Here is a 20,190-nt window from a genome sequence, read left to right as displayed (position 1 = left end):
GTCTGCAGTGGCGTTTAGTCTTTTCGCGAGTGCCGTTTGTGCTGGAGAGCTGTCGATAGAATATAGTCAAAGCCGGGGGGAGGGGCTGTATATGGGGGCCGCGATGATTGATTGATTCGTCAACTGCTGTTCACAACAGGCTGGTCCTGCGGAGTCATGGGGGCCATGGTGGATGTTGACTGCTACAGATCGGGATTACTACCATTGAAAATGGCAACATGTCCATGAGCAGTCAACTATACACACAGAACAGTAAGCTTGTTTATACCTGGATGCGCGCAGTTCAGGTGTTACTTAATATATCACTGATGTTATATGATCTCTGCTGTGTTTTATGAGTTGGTGTTTTTCCTCCTCGCAACTTATATTGAACTATAGATTATGCTATTAGACGTGGAATCCCCATATGCTCGAGTTCGCTCGTGTATTCCAACCATCTCCAGGGTATTTCGGATGATGTTGTACCCAGTCATTCCTCTCGGGAGCCTCTCTTTAAAAGCGACGTGAGCGTTGTGAAAATGCGTTGGACAGCTTTAGAACCAGACGCAGCCGCCCAAGGGGTCGGCACAGTACTGCTTCTTGCCGTCGGCCCAGAAGGTCGACGTGGTGGCAAAGGTGTCCTCCATGTACTGGAAGTACTTGATGAGGCCAGCGTCGTTGAACTCGGCGCGACAGGACCAGGGCGAGCTGATGCTCTTGCCGAGGGTGTTGGACGTGACCTCGAAGTTGCCCCAGGCGGTGAAGTTGCCCTGACCGTCGGTGAAGACGGACTGGACGTTGAAGGGCCCGCGCTGCCACCACAGGCCGACGCGCGTGAAGGTGTCGAGGAAGGCCTGGGGCCCGACGCGGTAGCGCGTACCCGTCCACGGCAGGATCTTGTGCAGGTCCGGGTTGTCCTCAGCGAGCGAGACGTAGGTGGCGTCGATGGCGACGTTCTCCTTGATGACGTCGGGGTCCGGGTCCGGCTGCACGTTCAGCACCATGAGGAAGCGCGTCATGCGGTCCATGGTGATGTTGGCGGGTACATGATCGTCGGGCTGGTGTAGCGCCGGGCGAATTGGTGCAGTTTCTCCGGGTCTTCGACCAGCTCATTGATGGGGACGGCAGCGCTGCGCGAAATCAGCGCGCACAGCGTAAGGAGGCCGGACGCAATGGAAAGTCTCATGGTGGGCAACGAAACAGGCGAGATCGAAGACGTAGGAGGCAGAGAAGTGACTGGGCAGTGACTTGACACACTATCTTTCTTCCATCTAGGCTCGCTTTACTTACATTATATATGGCTAGTCCGCATCATTTGTGGCGGTGAACACTCCAAAACCCCGGCTGCGCAAAAGAGACAAACATGAGTGCCGTCGAAAACGGGTGCCAAGCTTTGCACTACACACCCCGGCTCGGACTTGCTCATTGACGATTCGGGAAAGGTTTCCTGGAGTTCCGGACTGGCTACACCGAGTGCGGTTGGTTCCGGGGCTGGCCCTAGGATAAGTGAGTACTCATAAGTGGCCGAACCTTCCGATGATAGTGATTACGTAGTGCTTAGCTGCATACTTAATTACTTACTTTGCTTACGTCGGATCATTTAAATCTCGTGGTATTGAAAGCCAGCACACGGGATTGGAAATTAAGGGCCAACACCGCCGTCGTAATATATTGAAGTCGACGAGTTTGATGGCATTTTTACAGCTACCGAGTGGAAGATAATCAGTCAGAATTTTATTAAATAAGAGAAATAGTCTATGAGTAATGTACATCGTTCTCGGTACGGCGCAGAGAGTAATGTCAATTTGGGCTCTGCAGCACTCATAGCTGTCTATCCCAACACCCATGACGTTTTACCACCACCAGACTTGATAGAATCCGCCAGGCCAGGACTTAGAGTGCCCGTTGTAGCCATAATTTAACTAAGCATCGCGTGTAGCGGTAGCTACTGGCAGATTGGTTTATCCGCCAGCAACAAACTCCATAGTGAGCTTCTCGCGTTTCATGAACAGTGAGGATATGAGAAGGATAGCTCCAGCTACGATGATGAGGACGTAAGTATCATCGATGGCCTCCACAAGAACATCCAGCGCAGCTAGTCTAGTAGCGTCGGGAGCGTTGTGCAAAACGTCGCTTCTGGCTCCAGCGATGGCAGCCGTGACGTCCAGCTCCGAGTACCCGAAGTGGCACGAGAAGCTCGACAAGTTTGCTAAAGGCGACGTTCTGGAATATCGTGTTTGCGATGGTAAGAGCGATCAGGACGCTGCCTTGCTGTCCAACGTTTATGAACAGTATCACCTCGGCGATCTGGTCCTCTCGGACCTTGGTGGGGACCACCGAGTAGGCGGCTTGGTAGGCAGTCAGCCCAACGGCAGCAAGGATGGAATAGCCATAGATGTTGGCACTGGGCAAGTCCCTCGAGCTGGTGTATAACAAGGCACCACCAATGAGCGTAAAAACGCCACTGACAAAGAACCATGGCATGTAGTAGCCCCAGCGCATCATAAACCAGCCGTTTAATACCACGCTCACGACGTAGAAGCAGATAAAAGGTAGCAAACGAACTGCAGCCTGAATCCCGTTATCTCCGCCGACGAATTGGAAGAAAAGGGGCAGGTAGTAAACCGTGATGAACAATGCGCTGCCAAGGCAGCAAGTGGAGATGAACATGATTACGAGGGTGGGATTGCGCAGAAACTCAATGGGGAAGATGCGGTTCTCGATGCTCGTAAGTATGACGAAGGCCTGCTGGAGTGCAAAACCGATGAGGGTCGCGGCGAAGACGACGTACAACCCGATCATCTGACCGTCTGACCAAGGCCAGATAGAGCCGCCAAACGTGAAGATCATGGCAAACGTGGTATACATGCCGCAGCTGAGGACAATACCCACCCAGTCCAGATCGCGCACTTTCTGGAGCCAGGACGTTTCGGTTCGGAGTTGGATAGAAGGCAGTAGAAAGAGGTAGATGGGAGCCATGACCACGAATATGAAGAGGTTCAAGTAGAATGCCTGTGTTTTGAATTGCGTCAGCCAGCTGTGCGTTTTGGGAATCATGTGTGTTCGGTCTTTAAGACATACCCAGCGCCAGCCACCGGATGAGGAATCAGCCAAGGAGCCTCCAATCACGGGGCCCAGGATGGCGCCTGCACCATACACCAAGACGACGATCGACATGTACAGGCTTCGCTCTTTGGGCGTGGTAAGTCGCTGCAGCATATTCAAGTTGCTGAAGTAGCCTGTTAGAAGTTTGTCTGGAAGACACGAAGTCGGCCATGGAACGGAAGGAAACTTGCCCAAGGTACATGCCGGCGCCGCCAGCTCCGGCCCAGACACGTCCAACAATCAGTGAGCCCATTGTAGGGGCTCCACCGCACAGGGCGCTTCCTGCTGCGAACATGGCCAGCGATCCTATGTATAGCCATTTGACATTGAAGATAGCATAGCTCTTGCCGCTGCATCCCAGGTAATGCAAGCGTTAGAAACATGCATCTGATCGACCGGCTGGAACAGGGTCGGCTGGCTACTTACATGGGTAGAATGATGGCGATGGAGCCCAAGGGAAATCCAATTCCTAGCCAACCCAGCTTATTGACGTTGCCGACGGATGCTATGATGGAAGCCTGGATGTCGGCGACGATGGTGTTGTCGAGGCCATAGAGAAAGTTGCTGGAAAACACGGCGAGACAGACCAGAGCCCAGCGAAGACCCGTTATTGACCTCGTCGCTTTCTCGTTCTGTGGCTGCTCGGGCAATGCGGAGTCATTTTCGAGTGTCCGTTCGCTGGAAGCCATGTTGTCGGAGTCGTGTTCGAGAGGGGAGAAAGGATAGAACACGGCAAGAGAACGTTCTACCTAAAGATGGGTGCAAATCAGTTTCCAGAAATTGAGGCTACGGATACTTTTTGAGGATTACTTACTCTTTACTGAGTGACTCATTTCTGATGAGTGGCCAGACACGCCTGGTGTCGAATCGAAGGCATAATGCAGCAGTTCAGTTCAGATCTAACGCCGAAGAAAGCATCGGAGATTATTGTCCATGTTTAGGCGTTGTCTTAACCTACATAGTATACATGTTCACGTTTACTTGGCAGAGTTAAGCAGGATTAGTGCGCGGGTAGGGATGATCTTTTGGGCGATCCATCTGGTCTGGTTGCAGCCCCTGCAACCCCTGCCGCACCCCGGGAGCGGATTGGGACCCGCCAGCCAACCATCTGAGCTAACCGCAAGGAGAATCCGGAGTAGGATACGGAGCAGGGGATGATTGACCCGGAGGAGCAATTGGACTTGGGAATTGAGGCTGGAGGCTGACGGGCTCCAACCCCATCACGACTATTAAAACATGCTATATACACGCTATTCTACGTATAAGCACTAGCATGGGCCCCTGACCTTACTAGATAGAAACCCTATCATTTGAGAGATCCATCAGATCACTAGCCGTCGCCATGCCTACTGCTGAGACTTACGTTACGTACCACCGCCAGACTTACCCCTTTATTGACCCGACCCAGCCAAGGCTGTCCTGCGCCGGCAAGAACGTCCTGGTCACTGGAGGGGGCTATGGTATCGGCAAGGGAATCGCGCGCTCTTTTGCCAAGGCGAAATCTACCAATCTGTTCCTGGTGGGCCGCACAGGGTCCATTCTTGAGCAGACCAAAGCAACCCTTGAAGCAGAATTCCCTGGCGTCAGGGTTCATGTCTTGCCCGCCGACATCACCAACGAGGTGGCCGTCAACGATCTGTTTGCCAAAGCCACTGCCGACTTCGGGCCGATAGACGTGCTTGTCAACAACGCCGCTTTCCTCCCGGCCGTGAGCGGCCTCAAGGACGCGACCCTGACCGACTGGTGGCGGGGTTTCGAGGTCAACGTCCTGGGCACCGCCATCGTCACCCAGGCCTTCTTGAAGACCAAGTCCGCGGGCGCAACGGCGTCGTCATCAACATCAACACTTCGGTGGCCCACTACGGCGTCTTCCCGACCTACTCGTCGTACACGGCCAGCAAGATGGCGGCCCTCCGTATGACCGAGTGCTTCCAGGCCGAGCACCCGGAAGATGTGCGTTTCGTTAGCCTCCAGCCCGGCGGCGTCGACACGGAGATGTACGCCAAGTTCCACATGCCCGACGACTACCCCATGACCGACATCGACCTCCCGAGCGACACCTGTGTCTGGCTGGCCAGCGGTGAGGCCGACTTCCTCGCAGGCAGGTTCGTATGGACCAACTGGGATGCAGAGGAACTCATCAAACGGAAGGAGACCATCATCAAGGAAAAGGAGCTGCAGAGCATGCTCAAACCCATCGAGGGAGATCTATTTTAGTGTTATGTGGTGAATATCATTACCTGTCTATAGGCGCTTGCATACCTAAGATAGAAAGATCTCAGGCACGCAGTGAGCATGGTCCTGGATGAATAGGATAAAACTTCCCGCCAAGTATCCCTTAAATACCACCCGAAGTAGTTAGTGATACTCTAGTGAACTAGTCCCATGCATGCCAAGTAAAAGGTGCAGTTGCCTGCATTAGTAGAAGCTGGTCAGCATGAGAGACCAGCCAAGCAACTTAAACGGAAGAGGAAATCGCAGTCTGAACATTGCGGTATATTCATACAGTACGGACTAGGGATGATTTAATGTGACAGACATAACGCTTCCAGCCGTTTCGCACGGCCTCGTCGACCGTATTCTGGAACTATTGTACGAAAACAGCTCTTTGACGTTCCGTGAGATAATTACCAAAAGAATTTGCGTACCGGAGAAGCCGGAGTTGCCCTACCTTTTCGGCCGATTGAGCTCCGGCAAGTATGATAACTCTTACGCTGAGCCGCGGCTAACAAGGCCGTTCCACCGGCGCAACTCGGATTGGGGCGGTTAATGTCTTTGTATATATGCCAACATTGTTAACTTGTCGAACAACGCCACCCGAAACCTTGGTTGCCCACGGAACCGCCGACCGATTTCCACTTCAGGCCTTCTTTTAGTTATGCTCGCTAAGATGGTTTCCACTTCCGCTCTCACTCTCGCCTTATCTGTGACCACGGTTACAGCAGAACTGCCCATTGTGAATCTGGGCTATGCCCGCCACCGCGCCATTGCATTGAACGTGAGCATGCCACCATCAGGCGATGGAAACCAAGCCGAACTTCAACTGACGAATACCCAAAGGAAACAGGAGATTACTACAACTTTACGAACATCCGGTATGGGCAATCCCCTGTAGGGAATTTGCGTCGGGCAGCGCCGAAGGCACCCGTGAGCAGCCCCAACGACAACATCACTATCTATGACGGCTCTGAGCAGGGGGGCAATTGCCCCCAATCCTTCCCATGCTGGTTTCAGATCCAGACAGCCTTCAGTGAAGCCTGGAATGCCGGTGAGGAGTTCGACTTTAACAGCACCTACGCAAGTGTGTATGCCGATGGCGTGTGTGACAAGCCAACGCCGGAGGCTGCACGGCCTGCTGGGGAGACGGAGGATTGTCTGTTCCTTGACGTCTACACGCCACGCACTGTTTTTGACAGAAAGGCCAACGCGAGCACCAAGGCCCCTGTCTCGTGTATATATTCGGTGGCGGCTTTACCGGCGGTTCCAAATCCAGTTTCGGCTACAACGAAGGCAGCCCCGCTGGTCTAATTGACAGTAGCCGCGTAACAGGCCCAGATGGCCTGATCTATGTCGCACTGAACTACAGGGTATGTTTTATCTGCCTTTGGTACCTCTTATAATCATTTGTACTCACTAAATCTCTCCATAGCTCGGGGCTCTGGGGTGGATGTTTGGCTCTGAGTATACCGCTGAAGGCGGTCTCACCAATGCCGGACTCTACGACCAACGACTCGCGCTGGAATGGGTTCGAGATAACATTCACCTCTTCGGTGGCGATTCAGATCGGGTCACAGTCATGGGCGAATCGGCCGGCGGTGGCTCTATCATCATGCAAATGACTGCGTTCGGCAGCGGCGAGAAGCCACCTTTCCAGCAGGTGGTTACACAATCCGCTGCGTGGGAACCCGCGTCCGCCGGCCCCGAACTCCAAAACCAGATTTACAAGAAGTTCCTGGGTCTGCTGAACGTAGCGAGTCTCGAGGAGGCGAGAAAACTACCGTCGCAACAAATCATCGATGCCAACCATATCCTCCTCGCCAGTTCTAATTATGGAAGTGTGTTCTTGGGACCGGTAAGTATTGTATATTCACCCCCTTACCCCTGCCCGGCCCCCCAAATTCAAGGTTCATGACATGTTTCTGACACGATGCATGGAAAATATAGGTCGTTGACGGGGCCTTTGTCCCGGATGATCCCAAGCGGCTGCTCCGAGACGGCAAGGTGGATACGAGTGTCAAGATTATGACCACGATCGCGGCGGATGAAGGGCTGCGCTTCGCGCCAGCCAACATCACCAGCGAGGCCGACTTCGAGCAGTTCGTGGCCCTGTTCCTAAACCCAGCGAGCGAAAGTGTACGGGCACACGTGCGCGACACCGTGTACCCGCCCGTCTTCGACGGCTCACTGCCCTGGACCAACCAGCGCGAGCGAGCGTCGGTGCTCTGGGCCGAGCTCGTCAGCACTTGCAACGCGCGCTACCTGCACGCGGCGACGGCGAGCCCCGGATACGCGACCCTCTTCGACGTGTGGCCGGCGCTGCACCAGGGCGACGTGCCGTACGTCTTCTGGAACGACAACCCCCTGACCACGAGCCCGGTCAACGGCACGGTGGCGCGCGTCACCCAGGACTACATCACGGCGTTCGCCATGACGGGCGAACCGGGCAACCGCGAGTCGCCAGCCCTGGCGCCGTACGACCGGACTTCACTGCTAGCCCTGTCGGGCACAGGGTTCCCCCGGGTGGACGACCCGACCAACAACACGCGCTGTGAGTACTGGCATGACGCTACGTACCAGTAATCACTATATAATCGTTTCCGATGCATACAGGCGCGGGTTTGGATGGGAGGACGGGTTTTTGGAAGGACTTGCATGAATCCCAATGCGCTATTGTAATCAATAGTCTAAGGACTTACTGGATATAGAGTCATCAGGCATTAGTTCCTAAATATTAGGGCAGCCCATCTAATTCCGTTTGCCTACCACTATCGTCCGATTTGACCAACCCGTGAAGTGCCCTGGGTCTGGCGATGAAGATATTGACGTGGATGTTCAAGTGTTTATTACCCCTGAAATTTACGAGCTACCCTCCTGATAATCCCTGTTTCTGAAGAAGGGCCATGCCATTGAATAACTAGCGTATCATTTCTTCAATTCAATTTTAAGCCTAACACCTAGGCACGATCCATCATTCAGGAGTGATCATTTCGTAGTACAAGACATCAAAGCGAGTCTGCCGACCCAGATTTTCCAACTTGGACAAGTTTATGATAAATGCCATTCAATCCCATCACTGTCATACCATATCCACTTGTGTGCTTAGAAAGCATGTCCCACCAAGATCTCCGCCCAGCTTGACTCATTTGGAAGTCCAGAAACTCCGATCCGTCTTGGGCATAGTCCCCGGGGTTTTGTTAACCCACTCACTTCCACTTGGAGCTGACCCGAGACGGTCAATTTGGACTGGAAAAACACTGATTATTGAAGCAATAATGTTTGTAAGCGTAGCACTGTCCGTGCCTGAGACGTGCAACCGCCTTTTTAAGATGTTTGCCGTGCGCAGGTCCTTTACGATGGAAGCAGCAATGGGCAGAGTTGAGACGCCATGGATGAGCGACGCAACACCATTGGCGAAGACGTCAAGCGATTTCTTGACGGTAACCATGCTGCCTCAAGTAGCCGATCCTCAGTCGTATTCAACGACTTGTCTGTCCAGGGCAGCGGGCAAGGCGTATGTGGAATCCTTGCCGTCTTCCATTCCCAGTCATGTTAGTCGAATTGCACTAACCGCATTCAATCAACCTGCAGGTCCAAATCGCCCCTACTGTTCTCACTGCGCTCAAGTCGTGGGCCAACCTCTTGAATCCAGTCACACATCGGCGACAGGCACCCTCACGAACGCTTCTCGATGGCTTCTCCGGCACCATCGGCGGCGGCGAGATGCTGCTCGTTATCGGCAAGCCGGGGAGTGGCTGCACGACCTTCCTCAAGGCCCTCGCTGACATGGGCGACGAGTACGCCGGCGTGGGTGGACAAGTAACCTATGGCGGTCGTCCCACAAAGGACAGCGACCCCGATCGAGTTCGTTTGACTTTTTGTGGTATGTGAAACATTCAGAGCCATGGACGTTTTGCAGAACGTCGACTAATTGTGCACAGCCGAGGAGGATGACCACCTGCCCACCCTTACGGTCGAGCAGACGCTACGGTAGGATGGACCTCGCGGCGACCCCAAGACACCAGATATACAGGGCGCGCCCATACTGATTCGTGTCAACAGATTTTCCCTTCGTGCATCGTGGGATGCAAGCGTCACCGACGCCAAAATCGATGCCGCAGTCGAAAACCTGGCGTGCTGCGTTGGTCTGTCGCACGTGCTGCGGACCAAAGTTGGCAACGCCGCCATCCGCGGCGTGAGTGGTGGCGAGCGTAGGCGTGTATCTCTCGCCGAGGCCATGGCGACATGTCCAGAGTCAGTTTCAATCTCAGTCTCATCAGTTCCACACTGCAACTCACCATCGCTGACCGTCTTGCCTCCGTAGTGTCCTTTTCATTGATAATCCGACAAACGGATTAGACTCTGCGACGGCTCTCGATTTCATCCAGATGATGCGCGAGTTCACCAACACGCACGGCTGTGCTACAGCTATGAGCGTGTATCAGGGAAGTGATTCGATGGTGCCATTGTTCGACAAAGTTTTGGTCATCAATGGCGGCCGCCAGATCTTCTATGGGAAGGCGACCGAGGCCAAGTCTTACTTCGAGAGCCTTGGGTTTGTCTGTCCGGAACGCACCACCATAACCGACTTCTTAAACTCCATGTCAGCCGAGCCAGGGCTGCGGCACGTATGCGAGGGTTGGAAGGGTGGCATCCCAACAACACCAACACAATTTATGGACGCATTCCGTCGGAGTGAGCAGTACCAGGCCCTTACGCAGTCTGTCACCGACGCAGCGTCCATGACACCTGTCGTGGGTGCAAAGCGCGAGGTGTATTCACTGCCCCTGCATTGCCAGATCTGGCAATGCTCCGTGCGACAAATCAGAGTGCTCATCGGCGACACGAACACCTGGGCCACCGAAGCCGTGACCATCATCGTGCAAAGCCTGGTGCTCGGCACCATCTTTCGCGACCAGACACGCGCAACCAAGTCGTTCTTCGTCCTCAGTGCTTCCCTGTTCAACTCGGTGTTGGTGCCCGCGCTGCAGTCCATGAGCGAATTCAGCAATAGCTTTGCAGAGCGGCCTTTGGTCCTTCGACAGAAGCGCTACCGGCTATACCGGCCAGCGGCGTACGCTCTGGGTCTTGTGATGACCGATGCCTTATGGAAGGTTGTGGCCATTGCCTATAATATCCCTCAATACTTCCTCATTGGCTTTCAACGGTCGGCCGACAAGTTCTTCACATGGTTCTGCATCGTTTACGTCCTGCATATGGCGCTTTCCATGGTATTTCGGGGCATTGCCGTGGCGTCGCCCACCATGGGTCGTGCTATTCTGCCGGTCGGTATCATGTTTAACGTATTCGTTCTGTACACCGGCTTGTATGTCCCTGGACCTCAAATGCAGATTTGGCTCTTCTGGATCAAGTATTGCAACGTAAGTGAACCTAATTGGCCCTCTACCGCCCGCCTGGACTTGAGAAAATGCCACTGACTTGGATTCGTGCAGCCGCTATACTATGCGTATGAATCTGCGATGGGAAACGAGTTTGGAAACCTCGATTATAGTTGCAGCGATGGCGATCTGGCGCCCAGCGGGCAAGATTACGATTCACTCGCGTATCAAGTATGCTCAATTAATGGTGCCGTGCCAGGGCAGGACGTTGTGTCCGGCGCAGCCTACATCTCCGAGCAATACGGCTTCCGCGTGTCGAATTTATGGAGGAATGTCGGCATCAACGCAGGAATATTTGTCTTTTTTGCACTTTGCACTTGGTATGCGTTCTCCATCTCCTGAAACGTGACCCCGGAACCCCCCCCCCCCCGAGCACACACCGATGCTAACCAACTCTCAGTATCGGAATGGAGCTTTACAAGCTGCCCGCTGGGCGTCTGGCCACTGTATTCTACAAGGGTGGTTTGAAGCACCTAACACTGAAGACCGGATCAGATAGCTCTGACAATGAGAAGGGCGACATGGATCCCGATGTACCACCTATCGGGATACAGACTCCCTCGCAATCAGTATCCAGCCACAACGGTCGCACACTCGCTTGGAAGGATATGACCCTCGAGCTGGATATCGATGGCGGAAGAAGACGCATTCTGGATGGCCTGAGTGGTGAGTTAACACCAGGCAGTTGTTTTCTGCACTCCGACTGACAAACTTGGACTGCAGGTGTCGCAGAGCCTGGACAACTAACCGCCCTAATGGGCGCTTCAGGCGCGGGCAAGGTACGTGGCTTATTAGAAACCATGGATGGATGCAGTCGGCTAACCCTGCAACGCCGTAGACGACGCTTCTGAACGCGCTGGCTGGGCGGTTGGAGTTTGGTTCGCTGTCAGGCGAAATCACTCTTGATGGCGGACCGCTCCCTAAGGCCTTCAGCCGCCGCATGGGCTATGTGCAACAACAGGTGAGTACCGGGACGCGTATTTCCGAACAGCTCGAATCTAACGTTTGTGTAGGATGTCCATCTTCCAAGCCAGACGGTACGAGAGGCATTGCAAATGGCAGCTCATCTCCGACGTCCAATGAGTGTCCCGAACGAAGAGAAGGATGCGCATGTTGAATCGGTCATCCGTACCTGGAGATGGAAAACATCGCCGACGCCTTGATTGGTGTACCCGGGGCCGGTCTCAATTTGGAGCAGCGTAAGCGGGTGACGATTGGGCTCGAGCTATCAGCCCGCCCTGATATCCTCCTCCTCGACGAGCCGACTTCCGGGCTCGATGGTCAATCTGCTCTCACCATCGGGCATCTGGTACGGAAGTTGGCCAATTCCGGTCAGACCGTACTGTGCACCATCCACCAACCTGCTGCTGAACTCATCGAGGTCTTCGACCATCTGGTGCTCCTGGTTCCTGGTGGCCGTCTTGCATACGACGGGCCACTGGGCACAAACTGCTCAACAGCTCTGAAATACTTCGCTCGCGCTGACGCTTCTCTACCACCCTGCGCTGAGTATGAGAACCCGGCTGAGTATCTGGTCCAGGTTGTCAGAGGGGATCCGTCGACAGGCACAGCGGATGGTGGAACCAAATTCCCTAGTCACTGGCAATCCAGCAAGGAGCGGACCGCACGGGACTCCGTACGGGAGAGAGTGAAGGAGGGCCAAGGTCAAGGCCATGACAAGACCGACTCTTCCGATCCGCAGCTGGCGCAGCCCGATCACAAGTACGCCGTGCCGCTATATGTTCAGTTTAGCGTGACTATGCGCAGGGTCTGGCTCTACTACTGGCGGGACCCCGACTACTTCGTCTCGAAGTTGCTGATGAACGTGGGGAACGCGTTACTCAACGGGCTGACCTTTTTGAACTCGGGGACCAACGAGCGGGGCGCGTACAATCGCATCTTCTCGGCCTTCATGTCGCTCATCGTGGGCCCGCCGCTGGGCCTGCAGGTAGAGCCGCGCTTCGTGGCGCTGCGCGACATCTTCGTGCAGCGCGAGCAGGCGAGCCAGACGTACAGCTGGCTCTGCTTCGTGGTGCCGAGCATTCTGATCGAGCTGCCGTACGCCTTCGTCACGAGCACGGCGTACTGGCTGCTTTGGTACTTCCCCGTGGGCTACTTCACAGCGCCCGACCGGGCAGGCTACAGCTTCCTCATGTACCAGCTCTTCTCCGTCTTTGCGCACAGCCTGGCGCAGCTGTGCGCGGCGCTGACGCCTAGCCTCAACTCGGCCTTCATGGCCAACGGCTTCTTCTTCATGTTCGTCAACACCTTCGCCGGCACCCTGTCGCCCCGCCCGGCCACGCCCTCCGGCTGGCGCTGGTACTTCAACGTCTCGCCGCTCTACTACCTCAGCGAGGGCATGACGGCGGATATGCTCCAGGGCCTCGAGATCCGCTGCGACCCGGCCGAGACGTCCGTCTTCCAGGTCCCGGCCAACGGGACCACCTGCCAGCGGTACGCGGAGTCTTTCCTGCAGACGGCCACTGGCTACCTGCTGAACCCCGACGCGATGTCGGACTGCCAGTACTGCCGTTATAAAAGTGGCGAATCATACGTAGGTCTCCTTCTCCTTCTTGCGTCTTATTGTTCGTTTGAATCGGAGCTGTTCAGAGTGACTAACTGGGTACACAGTACGCGCAATGGGGATACGATTTCGCCAACCGCTACCGTGACATCGGCGTCTTCATCGGCTTTATCGCCTTCAACTACACGGCCGTCATCTTGCTGACGTACCTCAAGGTCAAGAAGTGGCGAAGGCGTGCGTAGTAGTCACTGATGCGATGTGGTCGGTCTCACGGCTATCGCGATCCAACCTTCTTTTGGGGTGTGCACTAGGCATTAGGCATTTTGGTTGTGAAGTTGGAACGTGTGGAGCAGGATGGGGTCGAAACTGGCTTCGTGATGTTGACTCGCAGGCAGACTCTTTGTCGTATCGCATCATCGTCCGTGGCTGGAATCGGCTTATTATCGCGCTGGGTCTTGGAGTGTAAATCGTAGCAGCAAGGTGTTAATGAAGTATGAAGTTATCAAGTCCCATGGATGGAGACAGGTGCTGAAGTTTGTCTTCTATCGTGCACTGTCCACGGCATCAGGGACCCCTGTGGGAGCGCTGACCAAACGCGCTACAGTGATCTACTTAACTTAGCGGGATAACGGGCCAACGGGCCAACGGGCCAACCCGTGGTTTCAGTGGGGGCCCTAGGCAGTGCAGCTAGAATAGGTAGCCAACTCAATCCACAGATGCCGATTAGTGAAGGCCTATTTTGCCCATCTAAACGTACCTCTCTAACACGGCCTTCGCTTAAGAAAAGCCGTCGAATATATGAAAATAACGATTGTAGTAATGGTACATAATGTTCTATGAATATGTTATCTTAAAAAGTCAAAACGCTATGATATCCTGGGGCCCTGCTCTCCCACGTCGGTCATACCGGCATTTCATCATTCTTGCCGCTGGTCGTGACGCTGATATCCATCATGGCCCATGGGTCCTTGGGCGGCTCCCCGAGCTCCATACCGCCCCAAAGAATATCAAGATAATCCCAGCCGGTGCCCATGTCGGCCACATCGAGTCCGCCGCCCATGTCGAACGCGTTGAAGTCGAACATGGCTTCCGTCATCAGGCCCGGCGACATGATGGTCGGCGTGACGAGGCCCTGCTTGTCCAGCAGGCCCGTCGTCATCGTCGGCAGGGACCCCGCCGCCGACCCGTCCTGGCTCGCGACGACGATGGTGTCGGACGAGATGCTGGTGCCGCTGCCGGACGGCAGCAGCGCGACGGGGGACGTCCCGGACCCGGACGCGGCCGTCAGCCACGAGGACGAGGACCAGCCCCCCGGCTCGTCGTAGAAGCCGCCGTGCATGACGGTGCCGATGTCGTCGGACAGGGCGCGCACCGCGGCCGCCGTGGCGCGCGCGTCGGGCAGGGCGTCCTGGTACCGCTCGACGACGGCGAGCCCCTCGTCGAGGGCGCGGCCGATGGCGTCGCGCTGGGTGAGGGGGAAGGTGTAGGCGAAGCCGATGATGGCGAAGAGGGCGTTTTTCTGCAGGCGCAAGACGCTGTATGCCCCGCTCAGGGCCTCGGAGCCCGTCAGCGCCTGGTAGATCATGCTGGTCAGCGCGACGGCGTAGCCGAGGCCCGTCGCCGCCATGCCGTCGGACAGGGGCGTCGGGGAGGACGACTCGGCCCCGGCCCCGGCCCCGACGCAGATGAAGGGCTGGTACAGGGCCATGCACTGGTTGTAGTATTGCATCTCGAGCAGGAGCCGCTGCCGCTGGCAGTGGATGAGGACGTTGGGCTTGAGGTCCAGGTCGAGCGTGGAGCGCTCCCCCTGCGAGAAGGCGCGCCCTTCCTTGCGCGGCACGACGTAGCCGCTCGGCACGGCCTGGGTCCATTGCTCGAGTTCCTTGATGGGCTCCATGAGCGCCCGGGCGCACTCCTCTCGCGCCTCGCCGTTGTTCACAAACACATCGTAACTGTTTTGGCCGATGACTGCATCGTACGTGGCATTGAACGCTGCTCGCACTGGTCTATTTAACGTAAGAGGGTCGATTAGCTTGCAAGTCGTGTGTGGGGGACGTGATATAGGCTGGTGGGAGTGATGGTGAGGCGCGTCTAGATAGAGCGGCCATTTGTGCAGAGTGGATTGCATACCTGACAGCCCGGAACAGGTGCAGTGTCTGGGTCTGAAAGCCAACCCATGGAGGGCAGGAGTCGTCGTGTCGGTAATGAGGGGCCAGCCACTGGGCCACTTCCAACGAGTCGGTCGGCAACTGGCAGGTCGAGTGCGAGGCGCTAATCATGGGCGGCCGGCCGACTTCCATGGAGAGCAGAGCGTCTAACGAATACAGGCTCCACCATGTGCGCCGGGCGACCTCGCGCTCGGGCTCCGGTATGTCCAAGGGAGGCTCGTGGGACAGACCGAGCAGCAGGGCGACCGTGATGGCCTTGCCGGCGACGACCTGGGCCCGGTTCAGAAAGCCGGCCTCGAGCAGATAGACGATGCTGTAGACGTAGCACTGGACGGTGCGGAGGTTGGGCGTTTCGATGGTCTGGTCAATGGCCTGCTGGCCGCGTCGGTAGTACTGAAACCCCGCCAACGAGGGGCACTTGGTCTGGGCGTCGCCCGCGCGGTTCATGCGCAGGCTCCCCAGCTGGATGCAGAGCGCGAGCACGATGTCGACGAGGGGCGAAGGCTTCCGGGTGGCGGACGGGGCGGTGTCGGCCGTCAGCTCGTGGTACTCGCGGCGGAACTGGGCCTCGCTGACAAAGGGGAAGCTGAAGTAGTGCGTCTGCCAGAAGAGGGAGAGGAAGTGCCGCTCCTGGTAGATGGGCAGGAAGCTGGCGCTGAGGGCGTCGGGACGCAGCCAGGGGGACGCGGGCATGCCGGCGACGCAGGCGAGCAGGTCCACGTCGAGGTGCGGCCGCGCCGCGTGCAAGTACTGGTTCAGGCGCACCAGGAAAAAGGGCCACGACGCCATGCCCCAGAGGATGGACCCGACGCGCACTCCATTTCGCGAAGCCATCTGTCTCTCCGCAAGGGGGCTGTTGGACGGGCTACTCCGCCGCCGCTCCGCCGCGCCTGTGCTTGCGCTCTTGTGTAATTCCTCGAGCTGCCGCTTACTCGTCTCCAGCTCGCGCATCTGCGCCCGCAGGATCTCGACCTCCCTTCAAACTCGAATGTCCATCAGTTCGCATTGCGCAATAGGCGGGGGAGAGGAGCGTGGCCCCAGAGAGGAAGCGACTTACTTGACGGCGGCGGCGAGGGAGCGGAACTGGTTCTTGTTGTTCATGCCACATTCACGGCCTCCTTGTTGGCAGTTGTAGCATGGTCGGTCGTTGTCACACTTGATGCGCATCAGCTTGCACCAATCACAGGCGCGGCGGACCTGGTTGCGCTTGGGACGAGATCCGTGGTCTCGCCCTCGCCCTCTTCGCTTCGGCCGCCCGAGCTTGACTGCTTCGAGTTGGCCGTGTTCAAATCTAGGGTGGTAAACATCACGGGCGCTTGCTTGGTGAAACAATTCACACGCAGATAGATCAATATCAATGTCAGATATGTATGTAATAAAAGAGATAGGGCAATCAATTTCACTGGAGGTGGCATTTGCTTATAATCGCATCATGTTCCAGCCTTTTCTGGGGGCACTAAACCCGTAACAAACGGGCCCCACCCCGCCCCATGGGGCTCTCGGGCTCTCCGGTCGTCCATGTTGCTTATCGCCGTTGCGCTGTGGGGCATTTTCCATCTCACTGCAGCAAGGTATTTTTGATTACTGCACGCTACCCCGTTATCTCATATTCTATCCTGTCCCAAACCTGACCAACCTGTCTGCCTGTCTCTCGTCCGCACCTTCACTAGCTGTCCCCTCCCCTCCCTCCCTCCGCCTCTCCATCATTGACTCGGGCACAGTCGTCCTGCTTGGTCTACCGGAATATCGCTCGCTACCGACGGCCGTCGGCGCATAAAATAAGTGATCGGGATCATACCTGTTTTTGATGGCTAGAAGCCTGTTGTAGTTTTCACCATAAAAGGCCTTCTGCCAGTCTGGCTGGTTCGGATCCGCCTGGATGCGCGGTACCAATCGACCGGGCTGTTAGCAATGTAGTCATGTACAGGAGCAGTCGCAGAAGTGTGCAGTATGCAGTCGAAATCCTTTGCTTACCTCATTCAGGTAGGCGCCCGCGTCGGGAGCGAGACGGGCGAGAGCCGGTACGCAAACGTCGGTCATGATGTGGGCCATCTTCTCCATCGTATGCAAATCGGCCCTCTCTGGCCATGAGCTTATTTAGAGCAGTCAGATTAGCTAGCTCGCTTGGCAGGCCGAAAGGGGCAATGAGTGACGTACGTGGACAGGATCACGCTCAGGGCGGCTTCGCGCCAGGACGGCAGAATAGAGTTCTGGGGTGTCGTACTGATCCGTGACACATTGATTGCCAGTCCCACAAAGACGCAGCCCACATCCGTAACCTCCCGGATGGCCCATTGCAGTGCATCCGCCTGTTTTGCAACAACTTCCTTCGGCAGAAACCAGCCACCGTATTGGGCATTCTGGACAAGCTGGGTGGGGTTGGGCTTGATAAGCTGCCGCCAGTACTGCAGCCAATTGGGATGCTCAGTGATGTTGAGACTGTAGGCGATGCCTTGCTTCCCAAGCTCCCCGATTAGTGGTGCCAGCAGGGCTCGCGGGCTATCGCTGGACGAAGCGGGGAGGGTGAGCGGCGTTAGCAAAAAGGTGTCGTTGGTCACTTGGGCAATGCCCATCCCCTTAGCCGCCGTGATGGCGGGAACGAGCTGATGGTACGTGCGGACGGCCCTGTGGAAGCCTTCCAGCTTGGCTCGGCTTTCGGCACGGAACTTGAGCTGCACGCCGGCTACGGGGACATCGGGTAGCAGCTTGACCACTACCGACGAGACGATGCCATAGGTACCACCTCCGCCTCCCGAGAGAGCCCAGTAGAGATCTGCATTGGATGATGGGGTGGCTTGCAAGATATTACCCGTTCCGTCAACAACCTCCCATTCCAGTACTTGATCAGCAGCCATTCCGTAGAGCGAGCTGAGCGCCGAATGACCCCCGCCTGAGGACCGAGAGATGAGCTATGCATTAGCCCTCTGCGCATCTGTACGAAACGGTAGCAAACACACAAACACACAAACAAACAAACAGTCAGCCGGAAGGCGAGTCATTACCTTGCAGATAGCCTCCCACAACTCCGACCGTGGCACAGTCGCCCCCTACAACGACGCCGTTATAGGCACGCGCAGCCTGATAAGCTTCTTCTACCTGAACACCTGCACCTAGTCGGACTGCAGGGCCGTGGTAGAGGTCGCTGTTATGCTGCTGAATGTATTCGACCTTCTTCATGTGATGGGTCCACACGGACAGGGCCCACTTGCCCGTCGATTTACCAAGGTAACTGCCGGATGAAGGTGTAAGCGATGCTGCGATGCTACTACATACATATGTGCTTACTAGCTCCACGATGCCATCTGGCAGGGGAGGAGGGGAGGAAGTGGGCAGGTGGGGGAAGGGGGGGGGGGAGGGGGTCTACAGACTCATGGCCAGTGTTGCGGATCACCAGGCGAATGTTCCGTCGTCGAGCGAACTGCACCGCTTTGGAAAAGTCCGACGCGTCGGTGGCGTTGACGGAATAGGTGATTGTGTTGCCGAGCTCACAGGGAAGCTCTCGAGAAGTGAAAGGATTGCATGTTGTGTTGGCGACGGCTGCTGCCATGGGCGAAGAGGAGGATGCGTCGCTGCACGGTCCCGCCCGTCAGCAAGATGTCCCCAAACAGGGGGCCAAAGCAGCAAGTGGAATATACGAGGTGCAGTACGAGGGTGGGGAATGGGGAATGAAGAAAAAGAAGAGAAGGAAAGGAAAGAAAAGAGAGGGTCCCGAACTGCAACCAGGGTGAGGTCCATTCCCTCTGGATAACCTCGCAAGCCGCCTCGTCGTAACCGGGGTTATGGCACACAGCAGCAAGCTGAAAAGGCGTGACAAGCTTTCCGCCGATGGTCGCATTGAATTCCGTCCAATCCTGTGCGCTGGGCCAGCATGCATCTCCTGGTATGCATTTGCATTTGCATGTTTCGGTATTGTTGGCGGCTGCTGTCAATGCAACCGAGTGCTGCAGCAAGGCACAACAAAGCACAACGGCGCGTCGTAACGTCGCTAGACAAGTCATGATCACAATTATTAACCTTATGATATCACAGGAAGCAGTTGTCGTTACCTCTCAGATGGACAATTAAGTTTATTATCAGCAGTAGTAGGTTAATATATTCTTAAATATCCATACATGGGACTGGGGACCGTTGCCGGGCTGCGGAGTACCGCGGAAGCAACTTTGGAAGGCCACGGAGTTTTCGTCTTCAGGCTCCGGATCGAAACGCTTGAGGTTGCCAGATTCGCATTCCCTATTCCCTGCACTCCCTTGACGAGCCATGGTTCGATCCCGCCTGCACCTGCAACGGACCGTCGCACACGATCTTGCTTGTTTGGGCTATTTCGGAGATCCGTGGAAAGCTTATTCGTGTCGTCCTTCCTTTCCAGAAGATTAGGCAGACTAGGCTAACCCAGTACTACGTCGTAACATTGAAAGTGGCCCTCTAATATACAAACTCAAAAAAGAAGCCGTCATAACCCTCATATACGATGTCTTTCAAACTCTCAAGAAACCTTCCAACAAAATGGAAAGTTTATTATTCATGCTAGAAAATGATGAGCCCATTCCGGAACGGGTCATCCGACCATTTATTCCCAGCGCCATGAGCGCGTGTTCGTGCCTGCCTCCCAAAAATCTTGAGGCTCCTCCCACTAGGTTCTTTGCTTCTCTACCTACCGCCTGGACCGCCAGAAACAGAAAAGAACCCAGAGAGTGGAGAAGCTGTTCTTAACCAATTAAACAGCACACCTTACCACCTTACCTTTGAAATGTTCGTTCGCCGCCGGCAGGTACCGCATTCTGGTTTACCTAGGTAGTTG

General features: G+C 55.7%; 7 protein-coding genes across 7 annotated transcripts; 3 read left to right on the top strand and 4 right to left on the bottom strand.

Annotated features, from left to right (window-relative positions):
• Positions 1 to 533: 533 nt before the first annotated feature.
• PG994_014135 (uncharacterized protein) lies at positions 534 to 1,007 on the bottom strand (the record flags this gene model as incomplete). The annotated part of the gene is made up of 1 exon (XM_066865544.1): positions 534 to 1,007. One exon carries the CDS (start codon positions 1,005 to 1,007, stop codon positions 534 to 536), a length of 474 nt encoding a protein of 157 aa, XP_066708673.1.
• A 933-nt stretch (positions 1,008 to 1,940) lies between these two features.
• On the bottom strand, positions 1,941 to 3,773 carry PG994_014134 (uncharacterized protein; the record flags this gene model as incomplete). The annotated part of the gene is given in 5 exon segments (XM_066865543.1): positions 1,941 to 2,147; positions 2,158 to 2,991; positions 3,061 to 3,189; positions 3,245 to 3,434; positions 3,511 to 3,773. 5 exon segments carry the CDS (start codon positions 3,771 to 3,773, stop codon positions 1,941 to 1,943), a joined length of 1,623 nt encoding a protein of 540 aa, XP_066708672.1.
• A 653-nt stretch (positions 3,774 to 4,426) lies between these two features.
• Positions 4,427 to 5,301, top strand: PG994_014133 (uncharacterized protein; the record flags this gene model as incomplete). Its single annotated transcript, XM_066865542.1, has 2 exons — positions 4,427 to 4,835; positions 4,889 to 5,301. 2 exons carry the CDS (start codon positions 4,427 to 4,429, stop codon positions 5,299 to 5,301), a joined length of 822 nt encoding a protein of 273 aa, XP_066708671.1.
• A 673-nt stretch (positions 5,302 to 5,974) lies between these two features.
• PG994_014132 (uncharacterized protein) lies at positions 5,975 to 7,884 on the top strand (the record flags this gene model as incomplete). The annotated part of the gene is given in 5 exon segments (XM_066865541.1): positions 5,975 to 6,082; positions 6,145 to 6,489; positions 6,501 to 6,671; positions 6,734 to 7,156; positions 7,249 to 7,884. 5 exon segments carry the CDS (start codon positions 5,975 to 5,977, stop codon positions 7,882 to 7,884), a joined length of 1,683 nt encoding a protein of 560 aa, XP_066708670.1.
• Positions 7,885 to 8,689: 805 nt separating this feature from the next.
• PG994_014131 (uncharacterized protein) lies at positions 8,690 to 13,457 on the top strand (the record flags this gene model as incomplete). The annotated part of the gene is made up of 12 exons (XM_066865540.1): positions 8,690 to 8,815; positions 8,893 to 9,184; positions 9,243 to 9,291; positions 9,364 to 9,555; positions 9,626 to 10,682; positions 10,755 to 11,020; positions 11,101 to 11,366; positions 11,424 to 11,479; positions 11,539 to 11,661; positions 11,714 to 11,737; positions 11,839 to 13,254; positions 13,332 to 13,457. Coding segments are annotated over 12 exons (3,993 nt in total), but the record flags the coding sequence as incomplete, so codon positions are not given.
• A 668-nt stretch (positions 13,458 to 14,125) lies between these two features.
• On the bottom strand, positions 14,126 to 16,699 carry PG994_014130 (uncharacterized protein; the record flags this gene model as incomplete). The annotated part of the gene is given in 4 exon segments (XM_066865539.1): positions 14,126 to 15,230; positions 15,355 to 16,368; positions 16,450 to 16,589; positions 16,607 to 16,699. The coding sequence occupies 4 exon segments, from the start codon at positions 16,697 to 16,699 to the stop codon at positions 14,126 to 14,128; spliced, it is 2,352 nt and encodes a 783-aa protein (XP_066708668.1).
• A 304-nt stretch (positions 16,700 to 17,003) lies between these two features.
• PG994_014129 (uncharacterized protein) lies at positions 17,004 to 19,390 on the bottom strand (the record flags this gene model as incomplete). The annotated part of the gene is made up of 6 exons (XM_066865538.1): positions 17,004 to 17,294; positions 17,367 to 17,484; positions 17,550 to 18,282; positions 18,395 to 18,621; positions 18,761 to 18,890; positions 18,928 to 19,390. The coding sequence occupies 6 exons, from the start codon at positions 19,388 to 19,390 to the stop codon at positions 17,004 to 17,006; spliced, it is 1,962 nt and encodes a 653-aa protein (XP_066708667.1).
• Positions 19,391 to 20,190: the final 800 nt, after the last annotated feature.

The sequence above is a fragment of the Apiospora phragmitis genome (assembly GCF_038363925.1).
Source record: "Apiospora phragmitis strain CBS 135458 chromosome Unknown utg000013l:1.0-2965645.0:1.0-2969333.0, whole genome shotgun sequence".
In the NCBI taxonomy this organism is placed as follows: domain Eukaryota; kingdom Fungi; phylum Ascomycota; class Sordariomycetes; order Amphisphaeriales; family Apiosporaceae; genus Apiospora; species Apiospora phragmitis.
Note: the sequence above shows the minus strand (reverse complement) of the source record. Positions and strands in the feature narration are given on the sequence as shown.